Source organism: Denticeps clupeoides, chromosome 5 (genome assembly GCF_900700375.1).
Source record: "Denticeps clupeoides chromosome 5, fDenClu1.1, whole genome shotgun sequence".
Classification (NCBI taxonomy): domain Eukaryota; kingdom Metazoa; phylum Chordata; class Actinopteri; order Clupeiformes; family Denticipitidae; genus Denticeps; species Denticeps clupeoides.
Window position 1 is genome coordinate 856,794 of NC_041711.1, and position 22,390 is coordinate 879,183.

The window sequence follows — 22,390 nt, forward strand, 5'->3', positions numbered from 1 at the left end:
CTGCTGTTTAAAGCCTGTACTGCTCAGCGAATTCACTACATACCACGAGCCCTGATAATATAATGTTTACCTCAAATTTAAACATAACTACATGATCAATTAAATTAAAATATTTACATTATAATGTCATTTTCACAAACAAATTAGAATTATTGTTCTGTCTACATCCTGACAGCAGCTGTTGGTTTTTTATTTCTTGCGTGGAAATGAAATAGTTCTGCCAGTTTTGTGTCACAAAGAATTGCAAAGACAGGAAAGGTCCATTCAGGACAGACTAAAGCTTTAATTCAGAAAAAGGTTTTCACAGAGGGAACAATTACAGATAAAAACATAAAATGCAACCACCTGTCATGACAGGCGTTTCATTTTCAAAAGGCAAAATAAAATCAAATAAAAAGCATTTTGGCAGTAAGAAAAAAAACAGAAGCAAGGTTCTTGGACGTATTCCCAACTGGCACATCTGTGGCTTATTGTAAATCAATAAAATGAAGATAAAACGAATCCGGATTTGATCTTATAGACATTTCTGAAAGGCCAGCTCTTCTTTTTATTTCTTCTGTACAAAAGATCAGCTCATATAAACAAGACAGATGGCTGTCAGTTTATCCCGCTCGACTGTCGCGGTAAAGATCTCTTTAACACACACACACACACACACACACACACACACAGCTGCGGGCCTACTGAGGACCGCCGGCAACAAGGTGTGTAAAAAAATAGACTTTAAAAAAGGAGGACATGTTACTGGAAGAAGAAGAAAAGATGGGACAGATGGAAGTGTGATGACCAGCTCCTGAGCTCTGTGAGGTCGGGCTAGTCCTGCTCAGCCCTTTTACACGCACACACACAAACACACACTCACTCACTCCCCTCTGAGGTAGATACCTGGTCAAGCCGACCATTACGTGGAAAACAGAATTCAGGTTAAAGGAGAAAACACGCTTCTGTTCATCATGACCTTTTCACTCTTCAATAAAAGAATCCGTGGAGAGTTCTTTAACACGACCCAGAACCAGCGGAACCAGCGGAGCACGTTGGACTGGACCAACTGTGAGCTGAAGCGAGGTTAGAAGAAGGCACGATCGCCGGCGGTTCGATATCCCGTCATCATCATCAGTGATTATTCTAATATGAAGTCACGTCTTTGGTAAAGTTTACACCAGTATTTTCCAGCCCTGTGAGCAGAATTTGGACAGTTCTTTGCAGAACGTCTATTGCTTTATCTCGCAGTCTACCTCCACTACTTCCTGTTTAACTAAAAACACACATGCCGTCACCATCATCATCAACACACTGCCTAATATTACAGTGTTCCCCTCTCCGCAACTTCTTCCCTGACACTTTTAAGAGTGGAAGCGCTAGGAGGTTCTGCACCTGGAACCCTGGTTCCATCTGTCTACTGTGGAACAGAACAGCTGGGCATCCAGTTCCTTTCACGCCAATATGTTTTTCCACTCTGGGAATTTAAATCCAGCGGCTAAAGTATACCAAGTAGAAAAATCCGTACAACACAAAAGCCCCGCCCCCAACCAGGACACTCCGGCTACAACCGAGAAGAATCTGAGGAACGAGGCAAAGAGTTCAGGTGAGCAGCGCACACACACACACACACACACACACACACACACACACACACACAGCATCCTTCCATTACTTATAGTGAGGCTCATCAAAACAAGAAAAATCACCGCATGCCTGGAACAGAAGAGACACACTGCAGAAAACATGGAACACGTTGCAACACACACTTCCCACACTTTTCCTGGAAGAAAAATCTCTACGATAAAAAAAGTCTCATGCACCAAAAGGTCCAGCCACAAAGGTTTTGTCCTGCAAAAAAAAAAAAAAAAAAAAAAAGAAAGTTAATTTTTTTTTGTCTTTAGAAAATTTAGGCAGCTTCTTGTCCTCTGGAGACTTCTGAACATTTCCCAGGTTCCTCTTCCAATCCAGCACGACAAAGAAGCGGTGTGTGTGATGTCACGTCCTCCTGGAGGGATGGCATCGGTTTCCATGGAAGCGATGACACTTTGGTCACCGTTAACAGTTCATCAGTGACCTGGACACAAGAACGCGTCAGACGGGAAGAGCTGGATTTGGAGATTTCAGGGTCATTAGTTGATAAAGACCTGGTTGAAAAGTCATGTTGATAAAGACCTGGTCGCTATTTGCTGGGTTGGTAGCTGTATGTTGAATGTTCGCTGGATGATTCCACTGGGGCAGTGTTCTCCTGAGAAATATATATTTTTTAAATTATTAGTAATATTTCTCATTAGTCCAATGGTTAAAAAAAAGCATGGTAGTCAAATTAGCTTAATGCAGGAATTTTTATAAAATGTTTGTTCCCACTCCAAATACCGAAATTCATATAAAATATGAAATAACAACATAAAATAGCGAAACTGTTCCCCGTCTTCCCCGCAGTAACTGCAATAGTTGTGGATGGGACAGCGAATGTTGATATGTAGAGATGTTCTAGATGAACTGGGTGTTGGTCTCTCCCAACAAACTAATAAATGAAATTCTGTAGGTTTGTTGCATTAATAAAATTGTTGTTTTAGAGATGCTCACCTCAACGGCCACAGTGGAGGTCTGGATGTGGGCAATCTGGGGCATGTAGGCACCTGGGATGAACTGCAGAGACAGAAAACAGACCATGATGCCCAGGTGACCATCTCTGAACCAGCTGTTCCTAAGCAACGTTCAGCATCGGCAGGTCATGTGACCTTGTTGCCATAAACAACGTAATCGGGTGGAATGAAATCTGAATTTAAAATATGAACTGAAGGAACTATACTCCAGGTAATTCCAGCTTCCCCGTGAAGATTTAGCCCATGAGAAGGGACACAGGGACGCTGTCCTGAAAGACTCACAGTGGCTGAGGCGCCCAGGGAGAGGTGGCCCATCTGCTGGGTGAGGGGAGCCATGAGGGACGGAGGCTGCAGTTGCATGGGGTGATCCATAGATGGCGACAGAACTGCTCCCTAAAACAAAGGACGACACACACACATTAACGCAATGTCCAGGTAAAATGAAAGTAAAGGAGAGAAGCTCGGACAGCAGCCAGGAGGACAGAATAGTACTGAGGGCTGATGGAAAAAAAAACCATGTGTGAAAACGTTCTCCTCTTAGATGGGCTGGCTTTCTAATCAAAGCAGCGCACACGCGCACACACACACACACACACACACACACACACACACACACACACACACACACACACACACACACACACACACACACACACACACACACACACACACACGCAGCCTGTAATTTCCTGGTCAGAAGAAAGAGAAACAGGAAGAGAGGAAGACAGGAGTGACTGCCAGCCTGAGTCAGAGAGATGACACACACACACACACACACACACACACACACACACACACCTTACCGGGTGTTGCATGATATAGGGCTGATGTGTAATCCATGCAGGATTCTGTGTACAAAAAAAAACAAAAAAAACACACACTATCAGAATCATTGTGAAAAAATGTATCTTTTCAAACAGAAGGAAACAGTCGGTTCCTGTAACGTGACTCAGACTTTACTGGTAATAATTCAGCCCCTGCGGTTGGTGAGACGGAGGCCATTCACTCAAGAGTAGGGATGCTCATTTCAAATATTACATTAGAATTGAATGAAAATTGAACTGAGGAGTGTCTGATTAAATATGTTCAGTTTTAACATGTGTGAACAACAGCACAAAGAACATATCAATAGCAGAATCTGGATTCACACATCATCACATTTTCATGCACCTGCAGCGTTTCTGACCACAGACAAAAATAAATTCATATAAATAAAAAGAATTAAATAAATCGGCCAGCACTAAATATTTTTTACTTAAAGAACAAATTAAGATTACAAAACGAATACATTTAGCTGCGAGGTTCTCAGCTGTGTCTGCTTGTCATACTCTGTGTTAGTAAAAACAGCTGAATTTACTTGCCAGTTCTCATCTATATAGTGGCAAGTTATTGTTATATAGCTTTCCGTTGTACGTGAGGGCCACAAACTTTGTGCAACTGAGTCATGTTTAAGCGATTTCTTCCTCTCCTCAATACAGGCTTCAGTTCTACGGGTAATAGTAGGTCTTGATGGGACATCGTAATTAGGCTCAATATACCTCAGCAGCTCTCGAAAACCTTCAAGACGACACTGATGGGCATAATGTCCCCTTGTGCAGAGTAATCTCTTCTGATCGGCGTGCATCATCTTCTCCCTGATAACTCCTTCATTGCACAATGCTTGTGGATGTTTGCTTCGCAAGTGATATTGCATCGTACTTGTACTGCTGGTGTATTTTAATACCGTGTAGCATATTTTGCAAGTCACTTCGTCTGCCTTTCTGTCGAAATGGTCCCACACTTCATTTTGCTTGCTTCATTTTGCTTGCCCAGCAAAATATGTCTGAAGGCATGTGTGGTTGCACGTGATAATGCGCCATGAGTTAACAAATAGCATATGTGTAGTATATTTATGCTGCAAAACCATCTACTACTACTTCACAAAGTTGGGTTGGGAGCTGGATCTATACTATGCAAGCTATTGTGTCGGAGTTAAATGGTTACACTAGATTTATTAGTATATTTCTTCTTTCGTGTGTCTTTTATTTTCTTATTTCCTAAAGTTTGTTTTTGAGACCCTTTTCAGGTCTCTTGGACACATGGCGTGAGCTGTGAGAGGTGTGCAGGGTTTGTGTGCAAAAAGTTATTTCTTTCATTTTAATTTATGTACATATTAGGAATATTTTGCATGTGTGTTATTTTGTGAATATTTTTTTTTATGTTCTTTTAATACTGAGAGGTGCAGAAAGACGCGATGTGTGATGCGATGTTCTGACGTGACCTTGCTTTTTGTACAGAATACACTTTGCACAGAAAATCTCTTGGCTGTCAGCTCATCATTTGTGGTTCAAGAAACGAAATCAAAAAGTTCCACAACGCAGAAGAAGAAGCGCTACACTATGATGACTTTCACCTTGATATTTTAGCGCGGATGTATACCTAGCCGAATTGCACTGTAGGGGGCGAGAACGAGTCTTCGAACTGTGAAATTACCACATCAAACGTGACGTGGTAACATGGATGGAGCTATTTAACTGAATAAACAGTTGGTAAACACAAGTACATCTTATTGAACATAATTTATTTTCATCACCAATTATCATAGTAGAACAGCTTTCTCAAGCAGTTTGTGATGCATTTTGGAAACAGGAGATGAGCCCCTGGTCTAATGCGCCAGTTGTCTTGAGAAACCCGTTCTCAAAGACTTACTTTTAGTCATTATTTGGGTAGCACACATATTCTGTATGCCTTTGCAGAATTCAAATGAGCCATTTTAATCTATATTAATCTATATTAATCTAGATTAATTCCAAGATTAATTTTCTTAATCTAGATTAATCTCACTGTAATCTATGCCCACCTCTAATATATAACATTTTAAACCATTTAACTGATAGTAATAATGGGTCAAAATTCATGCTTGGTTAAACGGTCAATATGAGCATCCCTAGGTAACAGGAATTCACTTTTGCATATTCATATTTTGCAAGTTACATGGCACATTCTGACAAACCTGACAGGAAAGAATGGATAATAAAGAGTAATAAAATGGTTTTTGACCTGGAAGGTGGAGACAGGAGACATGTAGGGCGCCACAGCGGTTGGAGACATTATCCGGCTGTAGGTGGGTGGGTAGTACCTGCACAGGAGGACAGGCAAAGTTCTCAGACTGTCTGTCACTAGTGTAGGCTGGAGGAGAGGTGACTTACCCGTTCTGCATGGCTGCTGGGGTGGGGTCATAGGTCAAGGTCATTCCACTCTGAAAAAGGGGGAAAACAAGGGGGAAAATATTCAACTGTAATGAAAATTCTGCAGGAGAGGTTTCATGATTTGGTCACGGAGCTTCATGTGGCCTGCTGCGATGAAGACCATGAATTCAGCCAACGCTGGAGATCTGGGAACGCAGCAGCATCTGAGGTTAGAGCATTGACGAGAATGAACAACTCCTGATATCACTCGCACCAACAGCAGCTCAGTCCAGCCTCGAGCCCACACCCTGCACGCACGTGTGGTGTTCACCAGCACTTACACTGCACGCGAAGAGGACCACGAAACACACAAACGTACCAGGCGTCCCTCGGCCTCCCGGGACCAGCTCCTGCCGCTGGGCGTGAATTTACTCGGAGTTGGTCTCCTCTTCTGTCCCCCGTCAGCAAATTTACACAGCAAGGGCTCTGAAGGAGCTACACACACATACACACACGTTTAGAAGGGGCTGATGGGAAGACTTGGTTCCTCTGTGGAGACTCGTACCCAGCATGCCGGGCGTCATCTTGATAAACTTCCCATTGAGCTGAGAGATCACCGCATCACACTTCTCCGTCGACTCCATCCTGAGAGGAAGAAGGAGCACACTGAGCCAAAGAAACACACCACCACAACATAAAAACACACACACAGAACACCACCGACCTGGCAAAGCCCACCCCGCGGCTGAGCCCATGCGCGTCCCTGAGGATTCGCGTGGACACCACCTGGCCGAAGGGCTTTAGGAGGTTCTCCAGCTCCTGCTCGTCCACAGACACCGGCAGGTTGGACAGGTAGAGGTTAGTCGGGTCCTGCTCCTGTTGCTGGGGTCACAGGGAGCTGTCAGATTCAGATATTCCTGGAAGACCCTGGTCAGTGTCATTGGATTTTCCAAAACCAAGACCTTTATTATCATAAAAAATCCCTAAATCCAGAGTTTAATGGTCTTAAATATACTGCATACATTTTTTACTGGTAACCCATAAATAATTTGGAAAATTTCTAATATATGTATTGCATTTTTGTGTATGAGATTCATTTTCAAAATGAAATGAAACAGGCCTTCAATCAGTCAGCAATCCTCCTGTCACGGCACGCTGTGCACTTCCAGGTTCACTAACTGATCAGCGACCGGTGCGGGCAGTGGTGGCCTATCGGGTAAGGAAGTGGACCCATAATTGACTACCTTCTGATTTGAATCCCGAAAGCCAAGGTACCGCTGAGGTCCCCTTGATGAATGTCCCATCCCTACACACTGCTACCCGGGCGCCTGTCATGGTGCCCACTGTCACCAAGAGTGATGGTTAAATACAGAGGACACGTTTCACCGTGTGCTGTGCATCACTTCTCTTTCACTTCATTTTTCACTTACACATGTAAAGGAAAATAGAGGCTTGCTGCAGTACAGGTAATATGAGTGTGTTAACATTGACTAAAAAGGCTAAAAATAACAGGAATTTGGAAGGAAAAATATTTTTTTATATATAACACTTGCTATACAATTAATATTGTATTTAAAAAATTGCTTCCTTAAACCTACAGATACCCTGTGCATTTATTTTTAACATATTTGCTTAGATAATTTAAAAAAATAATATAAGTGCATCTACTTCCATCTGGTGGAGAGACATTTCCTGCTCTGTAAATATCTGTAAGTATCAGTAATATTAACCTGAATGGCTTCCAGCCTACCACATTTGTTATGAAATTTCTCCAGGACCAGGACTGAGAAGATGTGGTTTGTGGATAATTCTGCTTATACGGTCATATTCACAAATGAAATATGCACCAAACTGAGGAGGGGCTTCCTGAAGTCTTTTCAGGGTTAATCTGGGGTTTCCTGCTGCCCGCACACAGGTTTTCATCTAACAGTGAGCTGTGGCCATGGCAACCAGGCTCCAATTTGCATAGTGGCCTTGATTGGCCAGCAGTGATGTATGTATGTCTCCCTGGTGTGCTAATGAGAGGAACAGGACTGGAGGAGTGAACCAGAGCTTCCAGGAGAACAACCATTTGTCTCTCTTTCTCTCTCTCTGTCTAACACACACACACACACACACACACACACAGTCTCTCTCTCAGTCGGCCAATAGGGAGTGTCCAGCAGCAACATGCTGACAGGCAGCGAGAATCACATGACAAATCTGCCCTGCTGTAGAACGCCAAAGTCAGAGGTCAGCCCCAGAGCAAACACCAACCAACCACACATTCTTAAAAAAGCAAGGAACACATTCCACCTTATAACATAATAAGCCATTTTCAACTAGTGGCAAGAAAAAAAAGTCATTTACAGAAAATATTTAAATCAACGCCTTTCTACGAATTGTTCACTATCCGTGTCTGCTGCTCCCTGACTGGTGATTCATTAGTGCAGAAGATTCATTCATGAGAACAAAACACCCTCCACTCCCAACTGCAGCTAACTAGCAAGGATTTGGATTTCCCAAAACCCAACACTGAGGGACGCAGCACCACTGGATTTACAGAAATAAGCAGACAGATACAGGATGTGACTGCTTGCTGGTTTCCTGTTTGATGGTGAAAATGGAAAAATAAAAGTGAAAGTGATTATTTGTCATTGTGAAACACATCAGCATTTAACCATGAGTCACCCTTGGTGACAGTGGGCACCATGACAGGCGCCCGGGGAGCAGTGGCAGTTCAGGATTTGAACCTGCAACCTTTGGCTGCTTCCTTTACCCACTAGACCACCACTACTTGTAGAGGAGGAACTAACTACCCACAAAGTTATTATTTTTGAAACCTAGAAGAAGTTTTAAAAGGGGAGGAGCCTGTGCCCATGATTGACAGCTCTCACACCCCCAACTTCCTAATTCTGGAGTATTAAAAACCCCCTCCAGTGACACGCACAGGTATAACACAGCATCCACCTCCCTTTTTCCTCCATTTCCCTCGTTCTCTATACTCCTAATACCCCTTGTACACAAACAAGACCACGCCCACTAGCGACAGCAACATGCAGGTTATCAGGCGCTTTAATTAGTAGTGAACGTGACCACGCCCACTACCAACACCAACATGCAGGTTATCAGGCGCTTTAATTCCTAGTGAAGGTGACCACGCCCACTACCAACACCCACATGCAGGTTATCAGGCGCTTTAATTAGTAGTGAACGTGACCACGCCCACTAGCGACACCAACATGCAGGTTATCAGGCGCTTTAATTCCAGATAAACGTGACCACGCCCACTACCAACATGCGGGTTATCAGGCGCTTTAAATCCAGATAAACGTGACCACGCCCACTACCAACACCAACATGCAGGTTATCAGGCGCTTTAATTCCTAGTGAACGTGACCACGCCCACTACCGACACCAACATGCAGGTTATCAGGCGCTTTTATTATTAGTGAACGTGACCACACCCACTACCAACACCAACATGCAGGTTATCAGGCGCTTTAATTCCAGATAAACGTGACCACGCCCACTACCAACACCAACATGCAGGTTATCAGGCACTTTAATTCCAGATAAACGTGACCACGCCCACTACCAACATGCGTGTTATCAGGCGCTTTAATTCCAGATAAACGTGACCACGCCCACTACCAACACCAACATGCAGGTTATCAGGCGCTTTAATTCCTAGTGAACGTGACCACACCCACTACCGACACCAACATGCAGGTTATCAGGCGCTTTTATTATTAGTGAACGTGACCACACCCACTACAAACACCAACACGCAGGTTATCAGGCGCTTTTATTATTAGTGAACGTGACCACACCCACTACCAACACCAACATGCAGGTTATCAGGCGCTTTAATTCCTAGTGAACGTGACCACACCCACTACCGACACCAACATGCAGGTTATCAGGCACTTTAATTCCAGATAAACGTGACGACGCCCACTACCATCACCAACATGCAGGTTAACAGGCGCTTTAATTCCTAGTGAACGTGACCACGCCCACTACCAACACCAACATGCAGGTTATCAGGCGCTTTAATTCCTAGTGAACGTGACCACGCCCACTACCATCACCAACATGCAGGTTATCAGGCGCTTTAATTCCTAGTGAACGTGACCACGCCCACTACCGCATCAACGACCCAGAATTTACATGAATGCCTTCTTGAGTTTAGATTAATTCAAATAATTACAAAAAAACCAAAAAACAGCTTTTGTGTATGTGTGTGTCGGGGAAAAACACACCCTTACTTTTGCCATCTGTGCCTGGACACCACTCGTCTTCAGTGCTGTAACGGCCTTCTGTGCTGAAGCTGGGCTGTCAAAATCAACAAAGCCATAACCTGCACAAACATAAAAAGGTCCATTATTACAGGGTAATACAGGCAGGATTTTATACTGTCCTTTTACTAAGTCCTGCTTGGGTCCTAGGACTGACAATCTGTCATTCTGCCACTGCAACCACCCCTTCTTACTCAGATCAGAGATTAACTACTTCAATCAGTAATAAGTAATAAATAAATATGAAAATCCAGTCCAATCATGTTTCTACTACAGTTAATATCTACACTTCTGTGTGGTTTGTTAGAATTCAGAATTATATGTACCCACCTTTGCATTTGTTGGTGGTCTTGTCCATGATGGCTTTTGTGGACACAATCTTGCCGTATCTGTGTGAAAGGAGAGCAGAAAATGAAGAATCTGCACCCTCTCGCAGACACATCAACTAAAGACTTTTACTTCCTGCCATTGCAGGCAAACAGCCAATAAGCAGTGGCAGGTGGACAGAATTATATTCAACACACAATGAATTTTTGTTTTATGTTGTTCATTATGTTATTTGAATAATATCTATGATCAATCAAAAGGAACCACATTCAGAATTGATCAACTTCATACTTGGTTGGGTCTGAAAGTTTTCAAACTTTTAATTGATCTATGAAAATCTTGATTACAGATTGCGATGCTGCATTGACCTCTGGAATGTTTTATTTTGGGGAATCTGTCAGTCCATCACTCCACAACACTGGAGTCCCTCACCCATGTCAATCCGAAGGTGACTAACTCCATGTCACCAGAGGTTCTTAAAGCTCTTGTTGCTGGTTTCATAAGGCGGTTTCATCTGGTCTTTGCTGTGAAGTGGAGGTCAGAATAGGAGTAAAACGAATCCAGGAAGGATGAAGATCCCACCTTTTGGATTAGAGTTTCAGCTCTAGTTTGATTGGTTACCTTTCTCACAGAAAACTTAACACCTATAGATCGCCACAACCAGGACGCCCATCGAGAGACCAATTTCTTCCCATCACACACCACGCACTACAGTGTGAGAGATGGTCAAAAGAATTTCCACTGATGTTCCTCAGTGTTCTTCATGTCACTGACTGCTCTCCAGAGCACATGATCATCACAATGATCCCAGATGAATCACTGATGCTCCTCACTATAGAACAAGAACTGGTCTCATACACTTTTTTTTTAATTTAGAAAAGAATCAAAACAGGCTCATTCATTTATTCATTCACATTCATAAAGCTTCAGTCAGAAGCCAGTGTGGGAAGAGGAACATCAAGGCTTCATGCGCAGTGACAAGAAGGGAGAATACCTGAACTTGGATGTGAGAGAAGACCTAGTCTGGTTGGAAATGAGTGAATGACTGAGCCAGTCCTGCAGCTCTAACATCCATACAGATGCCAGAATGTGAAGATGCGGCTGCTGATGCTAATGGCAACATGGGCGAAGGCTTCAGGTGACACACATTTGGGCATCTGGATTTGGACGTGTGCAGATAGGATGAGCCCTGGAAATATCTCATAATATTTCCAGTAGGTGAGGACAGAGGACAGGGCAGGCCTGTCCGTTATTGTGCTTTGATTTTCATCTCATGCTGCATTATATAGCACATATGGGGTCACGCCCAACAGGAAGCCCCGCCCCCTCTTCGTCTGAACGTTGCACTCATATTTGGACATTTTTAGTTTGTTTAGGTCTCAATCAATATAGCTGCTTTTTTATTGCTATTAAACATCCCAGCAGGTGGGACTTATTCAACAGATCCAGCAGGTACATAAACCTGCAGACCCCGTCTGAAGGAACAAGGGTTAAACTCAGCGCACATACACACGCCTCTCTTTATTTCTTTAAAGCAGTAAGTCCCTCATAAAGGTCACATCGTCTGAAAATGGTCCTTCTGAAAGCAACACATTCATATGAAAGTCTAATATTACAGGGGTCATGATAAAAAGTAAAGCTAGTTGCTAGGTAACTGATGGTATTTAGGACAATGCAGAGGAAATATTGTAATTCCGAGTGAGCGCAACATTAGATCATATGATTGGGGACGTGGTTGTTTATTTTCTACACTTCCTGGCTTAACTTCACAATTACAATAAGAGTTTCTTTGTAATATGACCACAGATGGTAACCTGGAATTGTATTTTTCCCCCCATTAGTTTCATTGCAACACATCATATTGTATTTGTATTATATATATAGTGGATCCAGAAATTATTAACTTTTTCCATATTTTGCCATGTTACAGCTTATTCCTAAATGAATTAAATTCATTTTTCCCCAGAATACCCAACATACACAACACCCTATAATGATAATGTGAAAAATGTTTACTTGAGGTTCTGGCAAATTTATAAAAAAGCAAAAAAAAAAAAAAAAACAGAGAAATCACATACACATCAGTATTCACAGACTTTGCTCAGTATTTTGTCGATGCACCTTTTTGAATATGATGCCATGCCTATCTTGGCCAGTTTGGCCCATTCCTCTGTGCAGCAGGTTGGATGGGAAGCGTCGGTGCACAGCCATTTTTTAAATCTCGCCGGGGATGTTCAATCAGATTCAAGTCTGGTCTCTGGCTGAGACACTCAAAGCCACCCCTTTGATATCTAGATATCTGTGTGTTTAGGGTCGTTGTCCTGTTGAAAGATGAACTGTCGCCCCAGTCTGGCTTCAAGAGCGCTGTGGAGTAGCTTTTCATCCAAGATGTCTCTGTACATTGCTGCAGTCATCAGCTCTATCAGCATTTAGCTCTATCTTGACTAGTCTCACAGTTCCTGCAGCTAAAAAACCTTGGCACAGCATGATGCTGCCACCACCATGCTTCACTGTAGGGATGGTATCGGCCTGGTGATGAGTGCCGCCTGGTTTCCTCCAAACGTGAAGCCTGGTATTCACACCAAAGAGTTCAATCTTTGTCTCATCAGACCAGAGAATTTTGTTTCTCAAAAGTCCTTCAGGGGCCTTTTACTACGGAGTGGCTTCCGTCTGGCCACTCTACCATACAGGCCTCAATGGTGGATTGCTGCAGAGATGGTGGTCTTTCTAGAGGGTTCTCCTCTGTTCACAGAGTGACTATCGGGTTCTTGGTCACTTTCCTGACTAAGGTCCTGATCTCTCAGTTTAGGTGGCCAGCCAGCTCTAGGTGGAGACCTGGTGGATTTGGACTTCTTCTACTTACAGATGATGAAGGCCACTGTGCTCATTGACACCATCAAAGCAGCAGAAACTTTTCTGTAACCTTCCCCAGATTTGTGCCTGGAGACAATCCTGTCTCAGACGTCTACAGACAATTCATTTGACTTCATGCTGGGTTTGTGCTCTGGCATGAACAGTCCACAGTGGGACTGTATATAGAAGGTCTGTGTCTTTCCAAATCAGGTCCATTCAACTGTGTTCTCCACAGGTAAACTCCAACTAATCTGCAGAAACATCTCAAGGACGATCAGGGGAAGCAGAAGGCAACTGAACTCAATTCAAAGCTTCATGGCAAAGTCTCAAAGTCAAAGTGAAGTGATTGTCACATCTGATACACAGTGCACACAGTGAAATTTGTCCTCTGCATTTAACCCATCACCCTAAGTGAGCAGTGGGCGGTCATGACAGGCGCCCAGGGAGCAGTGTGTGGGGACGGTGCTTTGCTCAGTGGCACTTTGGCGGATTCTGATTACGGGGCCGCTTCCTTAACCGCTAGGCCACCACAGCCCCTGTGAACACGTATGTACATGTGATTTCTAATTTTCGGCCAAAACCTCAAGTAAACTTCATGATGTCATTATGGGTTGTTGTGTGTAGAATTCTGAGGGGAAAAAAGGCTGTAATGTGGAACAAAGTGATGCGCTGTCAATACTTTCCGGATGCACTGTTTATATGCGCATTCCCCAAAAGCGCAGTGGTTATATGGAGTAGAACATTCCAGACCTTCATTCGTTCAAGTCAGACTAATAAGAAGAGATGCTGGATTTTTAAGCATAATAATGACTATTAAACGTAACTTAAAGTGTAATGAAAATAGCCTTAGTGCCGGCGGCTGGTACTCACGGCTGGCACATCTCGACCAGGTCCAGGTCGGTGGTGGCGGGTGACAGGCCGCGGATGTACAGGTTGGTTTTACTGAGCTGCTCCCAGCCTGCCGTGCTGCTGCCGCCGTTGGTACTCGGGCTGGACGGAGCTACAGGGTGGCTGGCGGTCATGGCCGACGGCTGTCATGGCAACCACACGAACAGAAAAAGGAGGAGAAATCCAGATGTGTGTATTAGTTTGAAGCCAATCACAGCCTATAAAGTCCGGATGTTCACAGAATGGTACTGCTCAGGTGCCATCATGCAGTCTCTAATTACAGAGACGCCCGCCACACCGTACATTCCAGCGGCGTTCCAGGAGCGACCCTTCAGACCGACAGCCGCGCGGCGTGTGGGAACTTGTCAGGCACTTTCTCCCGTCGCAGAAATTTCGGAATTTGGCTTCTTTCCTAATGCAATGCATGGCGCACCAGAGCTCTTCCTGGTGTCATGTTACAACACACACAGGTCAGGGTCAGCGCTGAGGAAAGCGGGAATATCTGGCCGCAGCATGATGGAGGACGGGAAGGCCCCTCCGCCACCACATCCCACAGAGCTGAATCACTTCCTTCCTGTGACTCATTCATTAAAAACGCTTCCATTCCGCACTCTGCTCACATCACATACAAAATGGCTGCCAATAAAAAAACATCTGGCTTCCGGAGGCCAGATCGGGCCCGATTCCGGGAGGCATCAGGTGACCGCGCCCAGCTCCTCCGCACATCACTTCAAAACCAGAAACGCATAAATACTGCACACATGTGATTAATATCAGTCAAAATTAATATGAACAGATCCTCAGTAAAATCTGTATTAACATTATCTATGAAATATGTAGTTTAGTTTTGCCTCTTTGATGATGCCAAACATCATTAAATTATCTAATATTCATACGCATTTTCACAATAATGTGTAATTACCTGTAAGTATCAATTGTTGCATTTGGCAACTTGTTAATTATTATTGCATCTCAGAAAAATTAGAAATGTGGTTAAATTCGAATTTTTGCACTGACTGTAGAAATGAAGTGGGGTGTTTCTTTATCTGTATTTTATTAATTACAGGAAATGTAATCTAAGGAACTGGATTTCTGATTCCATGACCAAAACATGAGCTGAAGGTTTATGTATATTAATGTTCTGAAGATAAAACTAGTTTCTAGAGACCAAGTCTCTTCTACAGAACTGGCACCAATCAGGGTTTGGGCCCATTCTGACGGCCACCACAGGTCTGGTACCCGGTTCGTTACCCGGCGATCATGCCCAATAGTCCATACGTGCCGGTGACATGAGGACAAAAAGACACTGGTTAATTTTTCAACAGACTATGAGTGCATGCAGTGGGGTTTCCAGACAAAAGAAGAGAAGGTGGCCACAGAGCAAGTCTCCTGGTGTGCAGGCCGACATAGCTGCAGGAGGTCTCCAGAAGGTCTCCAGAAGGTCTCCGGACGGTCTCGGAGCATCACGTCGCCGTCCGGGACACCTACCTGCTTGCGGTAGGGGGTGCGCGCGGGGCTGGCGGTGTTGGCGAAGATCATGGTGGATTTCCGGTTCCGAGAGTCCCTCGACACGCCGCGTTTGGCCCGTTAAAGTGTCCGCATCACGCCGAAGGAGGTTTCCAGGGATGAAGGTTCCACCTCGGCTCGCCAGACCAGTTTCACGATCCCGCCCGGTTCATTGATCTGCGTTCTGTTGCCCGAAGCGAAGCCCCTCCTACCGCGGGCGGAACCATTCGGCTCTCGGGCGCAGGGGAGGAGAAGCGCGGCGCGGCGCCGTGTCGAGGAGACTCTCGGTGCCCGGCCCCGTCCCCCTCCTTTCCTGCTCTACATGCAGCATTTTGTCCGCCGGAGGACGCAGTTGTAAAACGCGGTCCGCTGGCCGGGCGGAAATGGGCCGCGCCGGACGGAATCCCCTATCCCAGGACGCGCGGTTCGCTCGCCCGGTGCGAATGCCACACATTCCGCACGCAAGAACCCTGCAGACAGACACACGCCCCGGGACAATCTCATCAGCAGCATTCACATGCAAACAAGCCGAGAAGCCCCTTTACAGAAGGCGGAACGGATAACAAACGGGATTAAACAGCAGCCATGAAAATAATAAATCCTCCAGAATCTCCCTGCACTGGCCTCCAGGGCGAGAAGAAGGAGGCGCCATACCTGGAGGTGCCATGATGGTGCAGACTCTACCGTCTACTCTGACTGTGTGCATGCTCTGAGCAAGAGATTATAATGTAGATGTAATGAATTTACTCTTCTGACATTTATCAGACGTCCTTATCCAGAGTGACTTACAGGGACAGTCCCCCTGGAGACACTCAGGGTTAAATGTCTTAAAGTGTAGTGATTGTCACTTCACTTGCTCAAGGACACAATGTTAGTATCCTTAGACGGTAGATGGTTTGATCCTTGTTCATATGATACCAACTAGTCTAATATCATCTACAACTTACAACTTATATTACAAAATATGAATATTTCAACAGGAAAGAGAATTGAGTTGCGGTGACGGTGAGGACACAGAAGCAGCTGGAGAACTTCCCACCACCATCACTCTGGTGCCAAATCAACCACTCACCATCTACCCTTCATGAATAAGTGGCCTTTTACAAATTTTAAAACATGGGAGGCTAAAAGGCACAAAGCCAAAGGTCAGAGGCAGCAAGAGTAAATGGAAGAGGAGGAGAAAAGCACCAGAGACAAAAAAAGAGAGCGATTCAGGACAAAGGTGGAACACGAGAGTCCTGATTCAGCGAGTGAGAGGTCAGCCAGAGGGGTCACAATCCGCCTGGCACACACCTCTTTACCGTTCCCTGCAGCTACACATCATCCACATCACAGCTCCTATAAACCTGCACAAAAAAACAGATCCTTCTCCACAGCGTCATCTCACAATACATAGATAGATAGATAGATAGATATGGAAATAGATAGATGCATAGAAAGCTAGATAGATACATGTGTGTGTGTGTATGTGTGTGTGTACATATATATATATATATAGATATGGATATGGATATAGATAGATAGATAATGAGCAGTTCTGTATGGAGGTGGTGAACATTAATGAAACAGCACCACACCCCGTGGCCAGTTTCCCCATGGGGACGAAATGTCAGAGCTGACTTGTGTAGCAGTGCCTGTTTTGCTGTGTGTAGAGAGTGGAACATTGCCGCCGCATGTGGGTGTCTGTTTTCAGCCTGTCGCCCAGCAACCCTCCAAACTTTCATTGTAAACAGTGTAAACCGGGCCTTTCTTAACGATGGCCGCCTGTTTGCACAGTCCCGGCGTGGCTCCTCATCCACTTCGTCTTTTATTGACTGAGGAATGACAGTAATGAAGACAACGCAGTTCTGCAGCGACGCTCCAAGCATCTGTAGGGTGTGTTGTGTGTGAGAAGACATGCTGCTAGGACTGGATTCATAAAGTGGATTCTTCACTATCAAGCTAGTCAAAGTGAACAATTTCACCAAGCAGAATGTGCTCTCTGGCATGGTCTATATAGAGATCATGTCAAATATATGCATTTATAATATAGATTTATTCAACATTTCAGCCTGAATAAACACTGTTGATAAGTACACACACAAAACACACCACGCGAAGATGAGATTTGTTCTGACAATATGAAATATGAGCCGTTTGGAAATGACACCCAATAAACATCCTTTCCATTAAAATAATATGTACATCGTTCTTTTAAATTCCCCCTATAGAGGCCACACATTTATCCTGCCATGGGTTCCTCCTTTGTTGCCATTGCTATGGTTACTGAATATAAAAGTAGAAATGACAGTAGACAACAGTGGCTACTTATGAAAACTGCACAGAAATTTTAAGGGGTTTTACAATGCAGGGTATATGTAGTTAAATCATGCATTCATTTTTTTATTTGTATTTGACTTGTTTAGAAATTGTTCTTGTTTAGAGCAAGTGTGATGACAATGAAAGACCATGAAAGTATATACCAGAGTTGAATAGGTTGTTATTCATGATTTTTTTTAAATGGAAACAATGGAAAAATGACACAACTTTCCCCAGGCCACAGTAAACCACCCTCGAGCGGCACCATAAAAATGCTGCCCATCTCCTCCGGAATCAATATGATCAATAGTCAAAGAATATTATACCCTGAGGGTGGGGCTGGGTGTGGCACGGCCCTGGTTAATATTTAAAAATGTAACCCCGGTATAACCCTGGACTCGTGCTGTCGTGTTGGGCCTTCATCTTCTCTGTGACGTCAGAACGCATTAAGAACTGAGGCAGCTGAGTGGTCGTTTTCATTTCAGGTATATGTGTGTGTATTTTTACAGGATGCATCACATCAGTCTTCAGGGCTTTGGACCAGAGACGTCCAGTCTATGAGGGGCCGTTCTAGCTGTGTTTGGTTTCTAATGAAACATCCTCTGTATTTGATTAAGATGATTATAGGTGACTTTAAAATAAAACCCACTCGTATTCAGACATCACACAGATTCAGCTGTAGATGCCGTCTCCAACAAGCAGAGCAGATCATGCGCACACATCACCAAGGTGAATTATGCATGTGCCCTGCAGCAGTACAGCCCCTCTGGGAGCTCATGGAGATTCATGATCAAGTCATCAGAGACTCACCATCCAGAGTTCACTTACTGCCCAATTGGATTTCACTCATGTTTGGCTAATTTATCCACTTGAAAGGCACATTTTCTCAGCTGCACCTACAGTTGATGTTTCCTCAACTGAGTTTTACTCAGCTCAGGTTCATGTTGAGGTTTATTTATTGCTCAACCCATTTCCAGTCTCCCAGATGGCCTTAGTTCCTCCCTGTCTCTCTTCTAACTGTTCCTCCATCTTCGAGACTGAGTGAAATGCCATAGTGCCTCATCTGTTTATGTGAAACTCTTACATGTCGCACATCTCTGGAGGAACATGTTTCATTTGTAATGTACATGTAATGTAATGTAAAAATGTAAATGTAACATGTTTATTAAAACATGCTCATGCCTCACACATACAAGAGAAATGAGGGGAGGAAAGAAGCTGCATTGCTCACATACCACAGTGTGTATGTGAGAGTGTGTCTTCTCATCTGTATCACAGAGGAAATGCCTGTGAACTGGACAACACCAGACCCCCGACCTCCACCGGATGGACACCATCTCATGGGAGGGGAGAGGCAGAGGGGGGATGAAACCTGCAGGACCACCCCCAACTGACTCCACCAGACCCTGAGGAGATCAGAACAGGCGTCCGGGCCCTGTGGCCCTCTCACTGGCCCCTGTCCACCGGCCCAGGCACACAGATGGGGGAGCAGCTTTGCCGGGGCGTCGGGTTTCCCATGTGTCTCCATGGGGGGCAGGGTTTCACAGCCATCTTACCATGATGTCCACAATGCTGGAAAATATCTCTTTTTTTATTCTCAGTTTAGTCGGTGTGAAGATCAGGGGGTTCAGAGGTTCCCTCTAATGCCAACATGATACCCGAGGAAGGCTTAGTGGAGCAGTGAGGGCAGTGAAGACCAGAAAGCCTTCTGGGTGAAAGGTCGTTCTGAGAGGCATGGCGAGGAACAGAGAAGTTTCAGAATGCAAGGTTCTGTATCATCAGGTTTTTGGGTTCTAAAATCATTTGTTATCAGGAGATCACTGATGGTTCTTCTGCTCAAGCCATTCAGATCATTTGGTAAAGGTTTTTCGCTGGATGCAACCCTCCCCATTTACCCCGACACCAAGACAAACCTAACACCACTGTCACCTACGTCTGCAGTCATCAACAGCCATTTATAGAACATACAAAATGACTTCATTCTGAAAAACATTAATGGTTCAGTGTGCAGGATTTAGGGAGGGTTAGTCTACTATTTACACTGAACAGGACAGATGAAGAGTGAACTTCATTTCCATCACACCCTGAGCAAAGCCAGCAATGGGACAGGTCAAAGGTCAGGGATGTCGCACATCTCTGGAGGAACATGTTTCATTTGTTGAAGGTGGATTGGTCAGCAGTGAACTTTGGCCTTAGGGGTCGAGATTCCCTTTTAAGACCAAGTCCCTGGGGGAAGGAGCACTTCCTCCCCTCGCATAGCCATGGAAACCAGGATCCTGATTGGTCATGTGTTGGATCCAATCGTGCTGAGTGAGCAGAGCGCGGTGAATTGATGGCTGCTCCACGCTGTGGCCCATTTTAAAGGAAGCTTGTGTTTGCGTCTGCTAGAACTCACATTTTCGTGGTAATTCCATGGTCATTAACATGCATGGAAATCGCAAGGCCAGATATAATTTCCCAAGGGTGAGGTAAGACAAACGTTCACACTCCAGAAGCGGAATCTGCAAATGTCATTTGCATTGAGCCCCAGTTCATTATGGACCAGTGTTGCTACTTCAACAGATACCCCATGATCCAGGTCCTGACCACTGCAAGATGGAGGGAATAACTTTTTGTAGAGGTGGTAGTATATATTTGGTTTAAATATAGAAGATATAGTTACTCTTCTGCAATCTGAAATGATCTCAGATCATTTCCTCATCGCTTTTAAAATATGTCTCAGACACAATAAACTCAACCCCCCTTGTTATAGAGACAAACGGACAATTACATCAAGTACGGCACAAAGGTTTATTTTGAGTTTAACGCTGATAAACTCACCGTCAGACCCCGCTGAACTCGACCAAGCGACGAAATGTCTAGAATTAACACTGCGTAGTACGTTAGATAAAGTCGCTCCCCTCAAAAGGAAGAAAGTAAGAGATAAAAACGTAATGCCTTGGTATAATGATCACACGCGCTCGCTTAAGAAGACCAACTGGAAATTAAACGTATTCAGAATAGCTTGGAAAGAGAGCCTACTTAACTATAAAAAGGCTCTTAGCGCGGCTCCATCGACGTATCTCTCCTTGTTAATAGACAAAAACAAAAATCAAAACAGGAATCCCGGATTCCTGTTTAACACTATAGCCAAACTAACCAGGAATAAGACAGAAACGGATACTACCACTCAATATCTTCATAGTAGCGGTGATTTTAGGAATTTCTTTAATACTAAAATAGTCACGAATAGAGATAAGATTAAAAGCACAACAAATAGCTCCGCCGATATTTCTATGGAAAATAATATTCAAATAGCTGACCACCGATTAGAACGCTTCAACCTTATTAAAGAGCATGAATTAATTAAACTTATCTCGTCGTCAAATCAATGTACTTGCCCTTTGAATCCGATTCCAACAAGGTTCCTTAAGCAAGTAGCACCCGATATTATAAATTCTACCCTCAAAATTATTAACTCGTCGCTTAGTACCGGCCACGTACCAAGTTCGTTCAAGGTAGCAGTCATTAGACCCCTGATTAAAAAGCCTGATCTTGGTTGCAGTCAGCATTCAAATTATAGACCAATATCCAACCTTCTGTTTATATGAAAAAGTCATAGCCCAGCAGCTGAACGCATACCTAGACTATAACAATATGCAAGAAGTATATCAATCGGGATTTAGACCTCATCATAGCACTGAGACAGCGCTGGTTAAAGTGGTTAATGACCTGCTTTTGGCCTCTGATCAGGGACGCATCTCGCTGCTTGTCCTGCTTGATCTGAGTGCAGCGTTTGACACTATCGATCACGCTATTCTCCTTGCCAGGTTAGAGATTGTTATTGGGATTAAGGGAACAGCCCTTGAATGGTTCAGATCATATCTGTTCAGATCATATCATTCAGTTTGTGGATATCAATGGAGTTTCGTCTTCACATAGTAAAGTAGAGTTTGGTGTTCCACAAGGTTCTGTCCTAGGTCCGTTACTTTTTTCCCTATACATGTTACCTTTAAGTGACGTCATCCGCAAACACAGTATTAGCTTTCATTGCTACGCTGATGACACACAGCTGTATCTGTGTCACGTCTACGGACTTACGGGGGAAGGAAGCGCAGAAGCAGGACATGCTGGGAACGGGTTTTATTATAAATAAACAATAAACACAAATAAAGAATGACACAGTGGCCAAAAAAGGAAATAAAGGGGAACAACAAAAACGAGCCCGCAGGCATGTGGCGAAAATGCTGTCCCTCCTGAAGGGGCGGAAATGTCCAGCTTTTATTTGCTGTCCGGATTGGGCTCAGGTGATGAGCCCAGCTGCAGTCAATCCTGACAATCTTTCAGCAATGTCAGATCAGAGGCAGCAGCTGAACAAAATAGAGAATTGTCTGAAGGACATTAGACAGTGGATGCTCACCAACTTTCTCCTGTTAAACCCTGACAAGGCAGAAGCTCTTGTACTTGGGTATCAAGCTGCCAGACATAAGCTGGCTGACAACAT

At 44.2% G+C, this 22,390-nt stretch overlaps 1 protein-coding gene across 4 annotated transcripts; it reads right to left on the bottom strand.

Moving 5' to 3' along the window:
- Positions 1–259: 259 nt before the first annotated feature.
- Positions 260–15,845, bottom strand: rbms1a (RNA binding motif, single stranded interacting protein 1a). 4 transcript variants are annotated; one of them, XM_028979814.1, is made up of 14 exons: positions 15,592–15,845; positions 14,086–14,246; positions 10,366–10,424; positions 10,000–10,097; positions 6,480–6,631; positions 6,321–6,400; positions 6,135–6,250; positions 5,777–5,826; positions 5,628–5,706; positions 3,392–3,436; positions 2,871–2,981; positions 2,569–2,631; positions 2,127–2,227; positions 260–2,056 (listed from the first exon to the last, which is right to left on the bottom strand). In XM_028979814.1, the coding sequence occupies exons 1-13, from the start codon at positions 15,640–15,642 to the stop codon at positions 2,162–2,164; spliced, it is 1,131 nt and encodes a 376-aa protein (XP_028835647.1). In that variant the 5' UTR covers positions 15,643–15,845; the 3' UTR covers positions 260–2,056; positions 2,127–2,161. The 4 variants fall into 4 exon arrangements, with proteins under 4 accessions (XP_028835647.1, XP_028835644.1, XP_028835643.1 ...); XM_028979811.1 differs by having other exon boundaries at positions 2,155–2,227; positions 6,480–6,637; XM_028979810.1 differs by having other exon boundaries at positions 6,480–6,637.
- Positions 15,846–22,390: the final 6,545 nt, after the last annotated feature.